The sequence below is a fragment of the Salmo salar genome, chromosome 04, assembly GCF_965601325.2.
Source record: "Salmo salar chromosome 04, fSalSal1, whole genome shotgun sequence".
NCBI classification, from domain to species: Eukaryota; Metazoa; Chordata; class Actinopteri; order Salmoniformes; family Salmonidae; genus Salmo; species Salmo salar.
In genome coordinates, this window is record NC_138294.1 from 1,493,560 (window position 1) to 1,511,484 (window position 17,925).

At 42.5% G+C, this 17,925-nt stretch overlaps 1 protein-coding gene and 1 long non-coding RNA gene across 2 annotated transcripts; both read right to left on the bottom strand.

The window, feature by feature from the left end:
• Positions 1-4,023: 4,023 nt before the first annotated feature.
• On the bottom strand, positions 4,024-6,767 carry LOC145878580 (uncharacterized). The gene is made up of 2 exons (XR_014392008.1): positions 4,574-6,767; positions 4,024-4,296 (listed from the first exon to the last, which is right to left on the bottom strand). It is a non-coding gene; the product is annotated as an uncharacterized LOC145878580 (long non-coding RNA).
• Positions 6,768-7,136: 369 nt separating this feature from the next.
• Positions 7,137-17,522, bottom strand: LOC123741585 (C-type lectin domain family 4 member E). Its single transcript, XM_082973977.1, has 3 exons — positions 17,141-17,522; positions 8,163-8,252; positions 7,137-7,905 (listed from the first exon to the last, which is right to left on the bottom strand). The coding sequence occupies exons 1-3, from the start codon at positions 17,220-17,222 to the stop codon at positions 7,364-7,366; spliced, it is 714 nt and encodes a 237-aa protein (XP_082830103.1). The 5' UTR covers positions 17,223-17,522; the 3' UTR covers positions 7,137-7,363.
• Between the last annotated feature and the right edge of the window lie 403 nt (positions 17,523-17,925).

A 17,925-nucleotide genomic window follows, 5' to 3' on the forward strand; every position in this document is an offset into this window, starting at 1 on the left:
AACACCTAAACAATAAGGGAGGGAAGGGAGGGTGGCTGCCGTCACCGACGGCACTGTGCTACACCCTCCCTCCCCAACCCACCTATCCTGGAGGAGGCTCAGGTGCGGGACGTGGACCTCGCTCCACCTTCGGCGTCGCCCACTTCGGTGGCGCCGATGGCTGCACCGGGCAGACGGGTCACTCGGGCTGACCCGGGCAGTCGGGCCACTCTGGCTGACCCGGGCAGTCGGGCCACTCTGGCTGACCCGGGCAGTCGGGCCACTCTGGCTGACCCGGGAAGTCGGGCCACTCTGGCTGATCCGGGCAGTCGGGCCACTCTGGCTGATCCGGGCAGTCGGGCCACTCTGGCTGATCCGGGCAGTCGGGCCACTCTGGCTGATCCGGGCAGTCGGGCCACTCTGGCTGATCCGGGCTCTGGCGACTCCTGACTGGCCGGCGGCTCTGGCGACTCCTGACTGGCCGGTGGCTCTGGCGACTCCTGACTGGCTGGCGGCTCTGGCGACTCCTGACTGGCCGGTGGCTCTGGCGACTCCTGACTGGCGGGCGGCTCTGGCGACTCCTGACTGGCCGGTGGCTCTGGCGACTTCTGACTGGCCGGCGGCTCTGGCGACTCCTGACTGGCGGGCGGCTCTGGCGACTCTTGACTGGCGGGCGGCTCTGGCGACTCCTGACTGGCGGGCGGCTCTGGCGACTCTTGACTGGCGGGCGGCTCTGGCGACTCTTGACTGGCGGGAAGCTCTGGCAGCTCCTGACTGGCGAGGCTGGGCTGACGCACTAGACGCCTGATGCGTGGGGCTGGTACTGGACGTGCCAGCCTGGAGACACGCACCTCAATGCTAGTGCGTATAGCAGGAAAAACCGGACCGTAGTGGCGCACTGGCGGTCTTGAGCGCAGGGTTGGCATCACCCCTGCAGGCTCGATGCTCACTTCGCCCTGGCACATGCGGGGCGCTGGTACTGTGCGTGCCGGCCTGAAAATCCCAGGCCTCACCACAGCCCCTACCCCAAAGCACGGGACCTGTCCAGTCTATCTCTGCCCCACAAGGGTACGGGGAGCTGGCCTGGGGCTCCAATCTCGCCCCGCCAAACAGCCCTTGTGCCCCCCCCAAATAAATTATTGGGGCTGCCTCTCGGGTTCCCTTAGCTCCCTTAGTTTGTCCTCACAGAATCGTCGTTCACTCTGCCAAGTCCATTCATCAACACGATGCTCCCTCCTCCTCCGCTGCTTGGTCCTTTTGTGGTGGGTAGTTCTGTAAGGTCTGTCGTTAGGAATGGACCAAGGCGCAGCGGGAATGTGGATACTCATATTTTTAATAAACACAAGTAAAGCATCCACAGGAAAAAAAACAATAAACACGACAGGAACAGTTTTGCAGGCACACAAAACGCAGTGCAAAAACAACTACCCACAACCCCAAAGGAAAACACACACCTGTTTATAGGACTCCCAAATCAGAGACAACTAGAACCACCTGCCTCCAATTGAGAGTCCAACAACCAATCTACACATAACACAAAATCACTGCCACGTCCTGACCAAAACTAATACAATTGCTCCCTCTGCTGGTCAGGATGTGACAGAAATGCATTCCAGGTGACTCAAATCAAATGTTATTTTTCACATGCACCGAATACAACAGGTGTAGACCTTACAGTGAAATTATGAATACAACAGTGAAATGATTACAAGCCCTTAACCAACGATGCACTTTCAAGAAAAATAAGTGTCTCGGGCCTTAACAACACCCGTGCCAGTATATCCAACAAACACCGGCTTCTCAGACATTATCACTTAAATAATGACCATGGAATCCAATCCACCTTCAATAATAAAAAGTAATAAATATATATCAAAATAAGTGGCGATAGGGAGTAGGCTGCTGGCTTAACGCTGAACAAGACTCTTGCCTTGGACTAGCTGTAGTGTCGCTGGCCAGGAGTCTGGAGGATGATAAGTTGGGTGGGCTGTGTGAGGAAAGTGAAAGGCAGGAGCACGGCTGCCGCTTGACAACGCGACATATCGGGGGCGCTCTGTGAATGAGGCGATGGGCAACAAAGCTGTGGCATGGCGCATGACCACACTGGAGGGACACCGGCCTCCCAATTGCTCATTGCTAACTAGGATATTGCTGCACTTACAGTACTTTATAGTTTGACTAAGGTCTCATGAGTTTCTAAAGGGAAAACAAACAAGTTGGAATGTATTTCACTGTGGCTTCTCAGGGTGGTATGCCAGCAGTATACCACCCTGCATCCCACTGCTGGCTTGTTCAGAACTAGCATACCCACCCAAAACTTCCGGTAAATTGACTAAATTACTCACGATAAAAGTTGACAAAAAACATAACAATTATTTTAAGAATTATAGATACAGAACTCCTTCATGCAATCGCTATGTCAGATTTTAAAATAGCTTTTCGGCGAAAGCACATTTTGCAATATTCTGAGTACATAGCTCAGCCATCAGAGGCTAGCTATTCAGGCTAGCTATTCAGACACCCGCTAACGTCAGGGCTTACTGAACTCAGAAATAATAGTAGAAAAATTGGATTACCTTTGCTGTTCTTCGTCAGAATGCACTCCCAGGACTGCTACTTCAACAACAAATGTTGTTTTTGTTCCAAATAATCCATAGTTATGTCCAATACCTGCGTTTTGTTCATGCGTTCAGGTCACTATCCAAACGGTGACGCGCGAGCGCATATCGAGACAAAAAAAAATCAAAATGTACCTTTACCATACTTTGAAGCATGTCAAACGCTGTTTAAAAGCAATTGTTATGCTATTTTTCTCATAAAGTAGCAATAATATACCAACCGGACAACGTTGTATTCATTCAAAAAGGAAGAGAAAAAATGGCGAGGACTCATGAACGCTCATCTCCAGATTCTATGTCATCAGGCAGTCCACTGACAAAGTGTGCTCCTGTGATCTGCCCAGAGGCAGGAGACGCCTCAATCCGGTTTCTGAAGGCTTTAGAGAGCCAATGGAAGCCTTAGAAAGTGTCATGTAACAGCTTAGATGGTGTAAATTCGATAGAGATGCAAAAGAATGACAACAAATTGGCTGACAGGACACTTCCTGGTTGACATCTTCTCAGGTTTTCGCCTGCCATATGAGTTCTGTTATACTCACAGACACCATTCAAACAGTTTTAGAAACTTTAGAGTGTTTGCTATGCACATCTACTAATTATATGCATATACTCGTTTCTGGGCAAGAGTAGTGACCAGATTAAAACAGGTACGTTTATTCATCCGGCCGTGAAAATAGTGCCCCCTAAAGTGAAGAGGTTATTAACAGGCTTTTAAACAGCTTCTACCCCCAAGCCATAAGACTCCTCAACAGCTAATCAAAATGGCTACCCAGACTTTTTGCATTGCTCAATTTAACTCTACCTACATGTACAAATGACCTCAATTACCTCGACTAACCTGTAACCCCACACATTGACTCGGTACCGGTACCCCCTGTATATAGCCTCCTTATTGTTATTTTATTGTGTTACTTAAAAAATGAATAAATGTTTGTTTATTTAGCAAATATTTTTATATCTCTATTTTCTTCAAACTGCATTGTTGGTTAAGGGCTTGTAAGTAAGCATTTCACTGTAAGGTTCTACACCTGTTGTATTCAGCATTTCACTGTAAGGTTCTACACCTGTTGTATTCAGCATTTCACTGTAAGGTTCTACACCTGTTGTATTCAGCATTTCACTGTAAGGTTCTACACCTGTTGTATTCAGCATTTCACTGTAAGGTCTACACATGTTGTATTCAGCATTTCACTGTTGTGTTCGGCGCATGTGACAAATAACATTTGATTTGATTATTCCCCACCACCTGGGACCTGTAACACATGCGTAATACAATAATAGGAGAAAGCTTGTCACTTTAATACCACTCACCTTGAATTAAGAATCATGAAAGTCAGTGAAGAGGACCATGCTTAGAAGACAGAACAAAGAATAAACATGGGTAATGTAGTTGACAAAACCCCAGTGAAAAGAAACAACAGCAAAGTAGGGGTTATAAAACAGCATTTTATTACTGCTACCTCACACCCACAGTGACTTATAACACTTTACTTTAAGACATGGAGTAGCAAAGGGTTGTTATCATCATTCATTTGTAAGCGTGGTTTTTATTCAAGCAAAAGACTTAAAAAGTAAAAGCCACACACACTTCACTTTCTCCAAAGATACATTTAATCTGGAACGTTATATTCCTTTACTACAAAAACATACACAACCTTAATAAAATGATAGTAATAATATAATGTAAAACATACACAACCTTAATAAAATGATAGTAATAATATAATGTAAAACGATACACAACCTTAATAAAATGATAGTAATAATATAATGTCAAACGAACACAACCTTAATAAAATGATAGTAATAATATAATGTAAAACATACACAACCTTAGTAAAATAATAGTAATAATAAAATGTAAAACGATACACAACCTTCATAAAATGATAGTAATAATATAATGTAAAACATACACAACCGTTAAGTGCGCCAACCAATGAGATAGTAATAATATAATGTAAAACATACACAACCTTAATAAAATAATAGTAATAATATAATGTGAAACGAACACAACCTTAATAAAATGATAGTAATAATATAATGTAAAACATATACAACCTTAGTAAAATAATAGTAATAATATAATCTAAAACGTACACATCACCACTATGTAGATGGTTTGTTTGCTCCAATCCACATCAGTACAAGTTATTCTCTGCACTCCGGAACTGCACATCCCACACCAGACAAGAGTTATTATGAAACAATCCAGATATTATCCTACAGTAGCATGGGAGAGTAACCTACAGTAGCATGGGAGAGTAACCTACAGTAGCATGGGAGAGTAACCTACAGTAGCTTGGGAGAGTAACCTACAGTAGCATGGGAGAGTAACCTACAGTAGCATGGGAGAGTAACCTACAGTAGCATGGGAGAGTAACCTACAGTAGCTTGGGAGAGTAACCTACAGTAGCTTGGGAGAGTAACCTACAGTAGCATGGGAGAGTAACCTACAGTAGCATGGGAGAGTAACCTACAGTAGCATGGGAGAGTAACCTACAGTAGCTTGGGAGAGTAACCTACAGTAGCATGGGAGAGTAACCTACAGTCATATGGGAGAGTAACCTACTGTAGCATGGGAGAGTAACCTACAGTAGCATGGGAGAGTAACCTACAGTAGCATGAGAGAGTAACCTACAGTAGCATGGGAGAGTAACCTACAGTAGCATGGGAGAGAGTAACCTACTGTAGCATGGGAGAGTAACCTACTGTAGCATGGGAGAGTAACCTACTGTAGCATGAGAGTAACCTACAGTAGCATGGGAGAGTAACCTACAGTAGCATGGGAGAGTAACCTACAGTAGCATGGGAGAGTAACCTACAGTAGCATGGGAGAATAACCTACAGTAGCATGTAGCTGAAAAGTCAACTCAGCCATATGGAGAATAACCTACAGTAGCTGAACAGTCAACTCAGCCATATGGAGAATAACCTACAGTAGCTGACCAGTCAACTCAGCCATATGGGAGAATAACCTACAGTAGCTGAACAGTCAACTCAGCCATATGGGAGAATAACCTACAGTAGCTGAACAGTCAACTCAGCCATATGGGAGAGTAACCTAAAGCAGCTGAACAGAACTTAGCCGTATGGGAGAGTAACCTAAAGTAGCTGAACAGAACTCAGCCATATGGGGGAGTAACCTACAGTAGCATGGGAGAGTAACCTACAGTAGCTTGGGAGAGTAACCTACAGTAGCTTGGGAGAGTAACCTACAGTAGCATGGGAGAGTAACCTACAGTAGCATGGGAGAGTAACCTACAGTAGCATGGGAGAGTAACCTACAGTAGCTTGGGAGAGTAACCTACAGTAGCATGGGAGAGTAACCTACAGTCATATGGGAGAGTAACCTACTGTAGCATGGGAGAGTAACCTACAGTAGCATGGGAGAGTAACCTACAGTAGCATGAGAGAGTAACCTACAGTAGCATGGGAGAGTAACCTACAGTAGCATGGGAGAGAGTAACCTACTGTAGCATGGGAGAGTAACCTACTGTAGCATGGGAGAGTAACCTACTGTAGCATGAGAGTAACCTACAGTAGCATGGGAGAGTAACCTACAGTAGCATGGGAGAATAACCTACAGTAGCATGTAGCTGAAAAGTCAACTCAGCCATATGGGAGAATAACCTACAGTAGCTGAACAGTCAACTCAGCCATATGGGAGAGTAACCTAAAGCAGCTGAACAGAACTTAGCCGTATGGGAGAGTAACCTAAAGTAGCTGAACAGAACTCAGCCATATGGGGGAGTAACCTACAGTAGCATGTAGCTGAACTCAGCATCTACCCCTACTCCCTCAAACCCTCCCCATCCTCCACCCCACCAAACACCCTTAGCGTCCACCCCTACTCCTCCACAGTCTTACCCCAGCCTCCACCAAACCCAACAACCCCAGCATCCACCCCTCCATCCCATCAGCACCCCTGGTATTGATCCCTCCTTCCCTCCAACCTTCACATAACCCTTGGCCTCCACCCAGCCTTCCCCTAGCCATCATCACCACTTAACCCCCTGGATCTCAACCCAGCCTACACCTTAGCCCAGAGGTAGGTAACCCTGGTGCTGGAGTGCCGCAGGCATTTCATGTTTTTGGATTTCCAGCAATCAATGAACTGATCAATTAGCTCAGTTGGTCAGGTTTGCTGCCCTTGCCATCCCCAACCCCAACCCTCCCCAACCCCTCCCCTCCCCTGCCCAGCCCTCCCCAAGCTATTCCCAACCCCAGCCCTCCCCAAGCTATTCCCAACCCCAGCCCTCCCCAAGCTACTACCCAACCCCAGCCCCCCAAGCTCTTCCACCCTCCCCTCCCCAACCCTCCCCAACCCCGCCCTCCCCCAGCCCTCCCCAAGCTATTCCCAACCCCAGCCCTCCCCAAGCTATTCCCACCACCAGCCCTCCCCAAGCTATTCCCAACCCCAGCCCTCCCCAAGCTCTACCCAACCCTACCCAACCCCAGCACCCCCAAGCTCTTTCCAACCCTCCCCAACCCCAGCCCCAGCCCCCCCAAGCTCTTCCCAACCTCCCAGCCCTCCCCAACCACAGGAAATACTTTTGTAAATTAAACACATTTCAGAGCAGTCAAACGTAACAAATTAAGAGTAAAACAAGAATTTAAGCGATGGAACTGTTAGAGGGAGTGAAAGCGAGAGAGAGAGAGAGAGAGAGAGAGAGAGAGAGAGAGAGACAGAGTGGTCAGAGAGAACATTATTTTATAAATGTGGGTCATGCTTTTCTCCAAATTAACTGTTAATGATAGCCTTAACACACCTGCCTTTCACAGATCCAACTATTGTTGTGGTTACATGACACATCATTCCAAGCCAGTACTGGGTCCTGTTGAGTGTTGTCAACCAAAGCGCAGTCTTCTCCTTGCAAATCATTTGGCTCCCCTTTGCTCCAGTAACTTGTGGTCAGTGGTGTGCCGTCCACCCATCTCCAGGTTCCCTCAACTTCTATGTCAGTCAGACCAAACCAGGCTCTTTTGTTGAATGCTTTGATTAAAGCCTGTTCCTCTCTGCTGTCGATGATCACCAGGGTTGCTCCTCTCGCCTGACAGTCCTTTCTGCTCTCATCCCACGTTTTCTCATCAGGGGAGATGTAGTAACAACTGCAGCCAGACTTCTTCCAGTCTTGGGGACATGTGCCATATTTATTACAGGTCTGTAGCTGGTCTCTCTCTGCAGTCAGGGTGTTGTAGCTGATCTGTAGCTGGTCTCTCTCTTTGGTCAGGGTGTTGGAACTGGCCTGTAGCTGGTCTCTCTCTGCAGTCAGGGTGTTGTAACTGTTCAATAGGTTTCTCTCTGTGAAATAATACGATCAATGACCAAGTTAATCAGACATTACCAGGGTTGGGGTCAGTTGCATTTCAATTCCAGTCAATTCAGGAAATAACACTGGAATTCCAATTCCAATTCTCTCCAATGCTTTTCAATGAGGAACATTTGGAAATTGGTTTACTTTCTGAATTGACTGAAAATGAAAATGGAATTGACCCCGATCATTGTTCATTACACCACGGATTATTAAGAATATTTGAGTGAGAACATTTCAAACTCACGGTAGAGTAACAGGCCTATGATCCCAGCCATTAGGAGAACACACAGCAGCCCCAGACACACTGCAGCAGCTAGGAAACGTCTCTTCCACACTGAAGCACAAATTATTACCATAAGAACTTTATAAGGTATTTGCGTCTGTTTGTGTTGAGTTGCTCTTTCAAGCACTCAGTAAAATAGACAAGCTTGACTTGGGCCACAACACAACAACCGAGTTCCGGCACCTCAAATGTTCTGCTGCTTGAATTGCAGCCCCTGCTGAAAAAACAGCATAGACCAGCATAGGCTGGTGACCAGCCTTCGTTGTGTTTTTGCTGGTGACCAGCCTTCGTTGTGTTTTTGCTGGTGACCAGCCTTCGTTGTGTTTTTGCTGGTGACCAGCCTTCGTTGTATTTTTTCAGGTAACCTGCCTTCGTTGTATTTTTTCATGTAACCAGCCTTCGTTGTGTGATGTTAATGGGATCAGTGTCCCTTCCATGGGATGGTGGAGCTAATGTAGGCTAATGAGATTAGCATGAGGTTGCAAGTAACAAGAATATTTCCAAGGACATAGACATATCTGATATTAGAAGAAAGCTTAAATTCTTGTTAACTACACTGTCCAATTTACAGGAGCTATTGCAATGAAAGAATGCCATGCTATTTTTTGAGGAGAGTGCACAATTTTGAAGATGAAAAGTTATTAATAAACAAATTAGGCACATTTGGGCAGTCTTGCATCAAAATGTTGAACAGAAGTGCAATGGTTCATTGGATCAGTCTAAAACTTTGCACATACACTGGTGCCACCTAGTGGGCAATATATAAATTGCACCTGGGCTAGAATAATACATTATGACCTTTCTCTTGCATTTCAAAGATGATGGTACGAAAAAAATACAAGAGAGCAGTTGGTTTTTTCTTTGTATTATCTTTTACCAGATCTAATGTGTTATATTCTACTACATTCCTTTCACATTTCTATAAACTTCAAAGTGTTTCCTTTCAAATGGTACCAAGAATATGCATATCCTTGCTTCAGGTCCTGAGCTACAGGCAGTTAGATTTGGGTATGTCATTTTAGGTGAAAATTGATTAACCTCTCTGGGCTAGGCGGGACGAATTCGTCCCACCTACGCAACAGCCAGTGGAATCCTGTGGCGCGATTTTCAAATACCTTAGAAATGCTATTACTTCAATTTGTCAAACATATGACTATTTTACAGCATTTTAAAGACAAGACTCTCGTTAATCTAACCACACTGTCCGATTTCAAAAAGGCTTTACAACGAAAGCAAAACATGAGATTATGTCAGCAGAGTACCCAGCCAGAAATAATCAGACACCCATTTTTCAAGCTAGCATATAATGTCACAAAAACCCAGAAGACAGCTAAATGCAGCACTAACCTTTGATGATCTTCATCAGATGACACACCTAGGACATTATGTTATACAATACATGCATGTTTTGTTCAATCAAGTTCATATTTATATCAAAAACCAGCTTTTTACATTAGCATGTGACGTTCAGAACTAGCATACCCCCCGCAAACTTCCGGGGAATTTACTAACAATTTACTAAATTACTCAAGATAAACGTTCACAAAAAACATAACAATTATTTTAACCTGTTATGGCTAGGGGGCAGTATTTTCACAGCTGGATAAAAAACATAACCGATTTAATCTGGTTACTACTCCTGCCCAGTAACTAGAATTTGCATATAATTATTGGCTTTGGATAGAGAACACTCCAAAGTTTCTAAAACTGTTTGAATGGTGTCTGTGAGTATAACAGAACTCAAATGGCAGGTCAAAACCTGAGAGATTCCTTTACAGGAAGTGGCCTGTCTGACCATTTATTGTCTTTCTTTGACATCTCATTCAATTACAAAGGATCTCTGCGGTAACGTGACACTTCCCACGGCTCCAATAGGCTCTCAGAGCCCGGGAAAAACCTGAATGTCGTCATTCCAGCCCCAGGCTGAAACACATTATCGCCTTTCTCAAGTGGCCGATCAAGGTACTGTGGCCTTAGGCGCGTGCACTGGCCGCCCCCGTCTTTGTGTTTTTTCCTCTGTTTGCCGAAAAGGAGATTCCCGGTCGGAATATTATCGCTTTTTTACGAGAAAAATGGCATAAAAATTGATTTTAAACAGCGGTTGACATGCTTCGAAGTACGGTAATGGAATATTTAGAAATGTTTTGTCACGAATTGTGCCATGCTCATAACCCGGATTTACCATTTCGGATAGTGTCTGGAACGCACAAACAAAACGCCGCTATTTGGATATAACGATGGATTATTTTGGACCAAACCAACATTTGTTATTGAAGTAGCAGTCCTGGGAGTGCATTCTGACGAAGACAACAAAGGTAATCAAACATTTGTAATAGTAAATCTGACTTTGGTCAGGGCTAAACTTGGTCGGTGTCTAAATGGCTAGCCGTGATGGCTGGGCTATCTACTGAGAATATTGCAAAATGTGCTTTCACCGAAAAGCTATTTTAAAATCGGACACCTCGATTGCACAAAGGAGTTCTGTATCTATAATTCTTAAAAGGGGCTAATCCTTAAAGCTATTGGCCGATAGCTTGTTGGCCTTGTTGGGTCCTTCCCTGTCTTCCTGATTGGTTCCACATTGCATTCATTGCATTCATCATTCCACATTGCATTCATCATTTACATCATCCCTCCTATCCAGTACTCTAAGATGCTCCTCTCTAGTTCTCTCTCTCCCCCTCTGCCCCTCCTCTGACACATTTTCCAAGCTATGCACTTGGACAAATGCTTTGGCCATCATCATCTGGTGTCCCCCAGGGCTCTGTTCTAGGCCCTCTCCTATTCTCGCTATACACCTGAAACCCCACCTCTTTAAGGAAAACCTAGGATAGGATAAAGTAATCCTTCTAACCCCCCCCCCCCCCCCTTAAAAGATTTAGATGCACTATTGTAAAGTGGTGGTTCCACTGGATATCATAAGGTGAAGGCACCAATTTGTTAGTCGCTCTGGATAAGAGCGTCTGCTAAATGACTTAAATGTAAATGTAAATGTAAATCTCTGCCTTCTCCTCATCTGTTACTGCCACATCCTACCACCTCGTTAACACTGGATAATCCCACTCCCTTCTGACCCCACCCATCCTCTTAATCATCCCCCACACTTCTCCCACAGGTGTCGTCCTTCCAATGGTGTCACAGAACGGACGCCAACACAGCTCCCCTTCAAACCCCTCCTCCCTTTCTCTCCTCGGGAATAGTTGTTACAATAGAATGAGGAAGTGAGGTCACGATCACCAGTGTAAAGGCCACCAACCGACAGATCTACTGGCTCCACCTAGTGGTACCAATACCTTTCAGGGCCTTTCAACTAATCCAATCTGTTAGTAGGACTTATTGCACCCGTTAGTGGAATGTTTTTTTTTCTTCATTTTAGATGGTTTAGGTCAGGGATCATCAACTAGATTCAGCCTCTGGCTGATTTGTTCTCGAGTGGATGGTCGGGGGGTTGGAACATAATACGAAATCATTTGGAGACTGCAAATTGACCACAAGAAGCCCAAACATATATAATACTTCACTAAAACATAATCAATTCAAAATTTGCTTATTTTTATATTTGATCGCGTGTCTCTCTATTATGCGTGGAAATACTTGGCAACAGATTTCCAGAATTAAAATCACTTGGAGCTGATTTCCTGAAAATGAGAATGCTCAGAAAACTTGAGCGGCCAAATTAAACCACATGCGGTCCAAATTCGTCCCTTGGGCCAACATTTGGGGAAGCCTGGTTAAGACAGTCTCATTCATTCATCATTTCTAGCCCTGGCAGTCATTCTGAAAATAGATTTTAAGAATCCACTCTGGCTGGATTCCAATAGGAATTATACGTCACTTTGCAAGCCAGCATACTGTGTCCAAAACACAGCAGAGACTGGTCACCAGCAAAAACACAATGAAGCCTGGTCGGCCATCATAACACGCTAGACCAGTATCGGACCAGCACTGACCAGCATGCATCAGCTTGAAATTGATGCTGGTCTATGTTGTTTTTTTCAGCACTCTTATAGAATATATATTGGCCTTAACATATGGTGGAGTTCAAGGTAGCAGGTAGCCTAGTGGTTAGAGTTTTGGACAAGTAACCGAAAGGTTGCAAGATCAAATCCCTGAGCTGACAAGATAAAAATCTGTTAAATACATTTTTTTAAATGAGCACCGGCTGTTACCTGAATGTTGATCACTAACTCAATCCTTCTTGCAGGGCATGATGGATCTTGGGATTGCATATATACAATCATCGATATCCATGGTATTTATTGAATTAGGTTCTTCGTCTTCAAATTGTAACTTCTAGTCTTGTAACTTCTACTCTTGTAATTTCCAATACTGTAACTTCTACTGTTGTAACTTCTACTGTTGTAACTTCTACTGCTGTAACTTCTACTGCTGTAACTTCTACTGCTGTAACTTCTACTGTTGTAATTTCCAATACTGTAACTTCTACTGCTGTAATTTCCAATACTGTAACTTCTACTGCTGTAACTTCTACTGCTGTAACTTCTACTGTTGTAACTTCTACTGCTGTAACTTCTACTGCTGTAACTTCTACTGTTGTATCTTCTACTGTTGTAACTTCTACTGCTGTAACTTCTACTGTTGTAACTTCTACTGTTGTAACTTCTACTGTTGTAATGTCTGCTGTTATCTCAGTTGTAGGTTTGTGTCTGTTCTCTGCACAGCTGGAGCCTCTGTGTGACTCAGTCTAATGTAAGAGACAGTTTTAACTGTCAACCTCATTAAAGGGGAAACTGTCTAACCAATAGTATGACACATACCACCACCATGTGACTGCAGACTTATTTTCAGAAAACCATGTTTGTTTACCACAGTGAAGATTAGTTTATATATTTAGTTTATATTAGTTTAGTTTACCACAGTGTAGATTAGTTTGTATATTTAGTTTATATTAGTTTAGTTTACCACAGTGTAGATTAGTTTGTATATTTAGTTTATATTAGTTTAGTTTACCACAGTGTAGATTCGTTTGTATATTTAGTTTATATTAGTTTAGTTTACCACAGTGTAGATTAGTTTATATATTTAGTTTATATTAGTTTAGTTTACCACAGTGTAGATTAGTTTGTATATTTCGTTTATATTAGTTTAGTTTACCACAGTGTAGATTAGTTTGTATATTTAGTTTATATTAGTTTACCACAGTGTAGATTCATTTGTATATTTACTCTTTATTAGTTTAGTTTACCACAGTGAAGATTAGTTTGTATATTTAGTTTATATTAGTTTAGTTTACCACAGTGTAGATTAGTTTATATATTTAGTTTATATTACTTTAGTTTACCACAGTGAAGATTAGTTTGTATATTTCGTTTATATTAGTTTAGTTTACCACAGTGTGAATTAGTTTATATATTTCGTTTCTATTAGTTTAGTTTACCACAATGTATATACATTTTGATGTATATACATGTGATTAAAGCATTGAATATATTTACATGGAGTAAAATGGGACCCTGTGAGTTCACACACACATCACAGAGCATGACTGTAGTTCTGAGAGGTTACGTATCACTACACAGTGGATTCTACTAATCACAGCTTGATGATGAAGAGTTAATTATTATCTTTGTAGTGTTGTGGCAAGAACTAAAACGTGCCCACCTTGGGGTTCCCAGGACTGAGTTTGGGAAATGCTGCATTAAGTCTTGCACTCTGTGGTCGGCCATCAATGACCATGTAGAGTTTTATACACTATGCTGTGTCCTGTGTGACATTGACCCCAGAGAGAATAGTTATTCAGAAATGTCTTTATCTTTCTCAGAGAAGGCCTGTTGTCTACATTTACTGTATCCTGTGTGACATGGACAACAGAGATAATAGTTATTCAGAGATGTCTCTATGTTCCTCAGAGAAGGCCTGAGGTCTATATTTACTGTGTCCTGTCTGACATGGACAACAGAGATAATAGTTATTCAGAGATGTCTCTATGTTCCTCAGAGAGGGCCTGAGGTCTATATTTACTGTATCCTGTGTGACATGGACAACAGAGAGAATAGTTATTCAGAGATGTCTCTATGTTCCTCAGAGAAGGCCTGAGGTCTATATTTACTGTATCCTGTGTGACATGGACAACAGAGATAATAGTTATTCAGAGATGTCTCTATGTTCCTCAGAGAAGGCCTGAGGTCTATATTTACTGTATCCTGTGTGACATGGACACCAGAGATAATAGTTATTCAGAGATGTCTCTATGTTCCTCAGAGAAGGCCTGAGGTCTATATTTACTGTATCCTGTGTGACATGGACACCAGAGATAATAGTTATTCAGAGATGTCTCTATGTTCCTCAGAGAGGGCCTGAGGTCTATATTTACTGTATCCTGTGTGACATGGACAACAGAGAGAATAGTTATTCAGAGATGTCTCTATGTTCCTCAGAGAAGGCCTGAGGTCTATATTTACTGTATGCACTGTACCAAGCTGATGTTTTATTTTTAATGTATTTTTATTTAACGAGGCAAGTCAGTTAAGAACAAATTCTTATTTTCAATGACAGCCTAGGAACAGTGGGTTAAACTGCCTTGTTCAGGGACAGAACAACAGATTTTTACTTTGTCAGCTCGGGGATTCAATCTTGCCACCTTCCAATTACTAGTCCAACACTCTAACCACTAGGCTACTTGCCGCCCCAATGTGTAGGGGTACGAGGTAATAGAGGTAGCTATGTACAGGGAGTAACAGTACCAAGCTGATGTGTAGGGGTACGAGGTAATAGAGGTAGCTATGTACAGGGAGTAACAGTACCAAGCTGATGTGTAGGGGTACGAGGTAATAGAGGTAGCTATGTACAGGGAGTACCAGTACCAAGCTGATGTGAAGGGGTACGAGGTAATAGAGGTAGCTATGTACAGGGAGTACCAGTACCAAGCTGATGTGTAGGGGTACGAGGTAATAGAGGTAGCTATGTACAGGGAGTACCAGTACCAAGCTGATGTGAAGGGGTACGAGGTAATAGTGGTAGCTATGTACAGGGAGTACCAGTACCAAGCTGATGTGTAGGGGTACGAGGTAATAGAGGTAGCTATGTACAGGGAGTACCAGTACCAAGCTGATGTGTAGGGGTACGAGGTAATAGAGGTAGCTATGTACAGGGAGTACCAGTACCAAGCTGATGTGTAGGGGTACGAGGTAATAGAGGTAGCTAGTGCCATCAGAAAAGTGCATTGTTCCACATTTTGTAGTTACTGACTGAATTTTAAATGATGTTTTGTCACTGACCTGAACACAATACCCCATAATGTCAAAGAGGAATTATGTTTACACAATATATATATATATATACTGACCTGTTATAACATAATATACTATAATATATATACTGACCTGTTATATATATTAATGTTATATATTATATTATATATAATGAAAAACTGAAATGTTTTGATTCAATAAGTATTCAACCACTTCAACCTAAATAAGCTCAGGAATCATTTGCTAAACAAGTCACATAATAAGTTGCAATGAATCACTGTGTGTGCAATTATAGTGTTTAACCCTCTAGAGTCTAAACTGGGAGAGGGTCTGAGCCGGGGGAGGGTCTGAGCTGGGGGAGGGGGGAGGGTCTGAGCCAACATATGCAATTGTTTTAAGATGGTCATACCAAGAATTATTTAGCTATTTGGTTTAGAATTTTAAGACACATTAAAGTATTTTTTTTTTAAAGTGAAAAAAAAACGATTGCATGAAGCATTGTATTTGGCATTTCTAGTATTAGCCAATAGAAACACATTGAATAACAGATTCACTACATGGAACAACAGATAGTCCCCAAAAATATCAAAAGGAAGTTTGTTCTGAAGTGTCTGTCCTATATCTGAGAGATATTAGAAAGATCAGGAAACATTTTATTAATATTTTTTACATGTATTTATCCCCTTATTTTAGGCACTAAACTATCTCCATATATACGTCCATAAATGTTTTAAACTGGTACTGGGGACCTTCAGAGTCTGGTGAGGGTTGTAGACGTCCTAAATGGAGAACCCCAACACGTTTGTGAGAGTCTCAGCTTTCAATAGAGTGGTTATAATAGTTTGTTGGCCAAACCGTTCGGACGCTACGTAAGATTTTGAGAGAAGACCGATTTTCAGGATGTCTCATGGTCTGACAAACATCGCTCCTGCTCTGCCACATTTCACCACAGATACGGAAGGGTGATATCTGAGGATGGATCAACATTGTAGTTACTCCGCAATATTAACCTACTTGACAGAGTGAAAAGAAGGAAGCTTGTACAGAATAAAAAAGATTCCAAAACATGCATCCTGTTTGCAACAAGGCACTAAAGTAATACTGCAAAGAAATGTGGCAAAGCAATTCACTTTTTGTACTGAATACAGGGGGGCAATCCAACACAACACATTACTGAGTACCTCTCAATATTTTCAATCATAGTGGTGGCTGCATCATGTTATCGGTATGCTTGTAATTGTTAAGGAATGGGGAGTTTTTCAGGATAAAAAAATTCTAGAACGGAGCTAAGCACAGGAAAAATCCTAGAAGAAAACCTGGTTCAGTCTGCTTTCCACCAGACAACCTACAACACAAGGCCAAATCTACACTGGAGTTTGCAGAGTTACAGTTGTGATCTAAATATGCTTGCAAATCTATGATAAGACTTCAAAATGGTTGCCAAGCAATGATCAACAACCAATTTGACAGAGCATGAAGAATTTTGAAAAGAATAACTGGCAAATATTGTCCAGGTCTACAAAGCTCTTAGAGACTCACCCAGAGACTCACAGCTGTAATCGCTGCCAAAAGGGATTCTAACATGAATTGACTCAGGGGTGTGAATATTAATTTAAATGAGAAATGTCTGTATTTATATTTATATGTGTGTGTGTGTGTGTGTGTGTTTGTGTGTTGGGGTGTAAGTGTGTGTGTGTATGTCTAGCATTATAACAGGATAAACTGTACCTGAATGTTGATCACCCACTCCATCCTTCTTGTGGGGCTTTATGGGTCTTTGATTGGCATATATACAATCATCAATATCCATGGTATTTATTTAATTAGGTTATTTGTCTTCAACTCGTAACTGCTAGTCTTGTAACTTCTGTTGTAACTTCTCCTGCTGTAACTTCTACTGTTGTAACTTCTACTGTTGTAACTTCTACTGTTGTAACTTCTACTGTTGTAACTTCTACTGCTGTAACTTCTACTGTTGTAACTTCTACTGTTGTAACTTCTACTGCTGTAACTTCTACTGCTGTAACTTCTACTGCTGTAACTTCTACTGTTGTAACTTCTACTGCTGTAACTTCTACTGTTGTAACTTCTACTGCTGTAACTTCTACTGTTGTAACTTCTACTGCTGTAACTTCTACTGTTGTAACTTCTACTGCTGTAAAGTCTGCTGTTATCTCAGTTGTTGGTTTGTGTCTGTTCTCTGCACAGCTGGAGCCTCTGTGTGACTCAGTCTAATGTAAGAGACAGTTTTAACTGTCAACCTCATTAAAGGGGAAACTGTCTAACCAATAGTATGACACTAACCACCACCATGTGACGACAGACTTATTTTCAGAAAACCACGTTTGTTTCTCACAGTGAAGATTAGTTTGTATATTTAGTTTATATTAGTTTAGTTTACCACGGGGGAGTGTAGCCCCAGTGTAGTGTGTATATTTAGTTTAGTACTTCCACGGGGGGGGTTTAGTTTACCAGTGTAGATTAGTTTGTATATTTAGTGTATATTAGTTTAG

Coding starts and splice junctions, on each gene's coding strand:
- LOC123741585 (XM_082973977.1), bottom strand. CDS start 17,222: ATGGATATTGATGATTGTATATATGCCAATCAAAGACCCATAAAGCCC. Junction 8,253..17,140: donor AGTGGGTGATCAACATTCAG/GTACAGTTTATC, acceptor TTTGTGCTTCAG/TGTGGAAGAGACGTTTCCTA. Junction 7,906..8,162: donor CATAGGCCTGTTACTCTACC/GTGAGTTTGAAA, acceptor ATTATTTCACAG/AGAGAAACCTATTGAACAGT.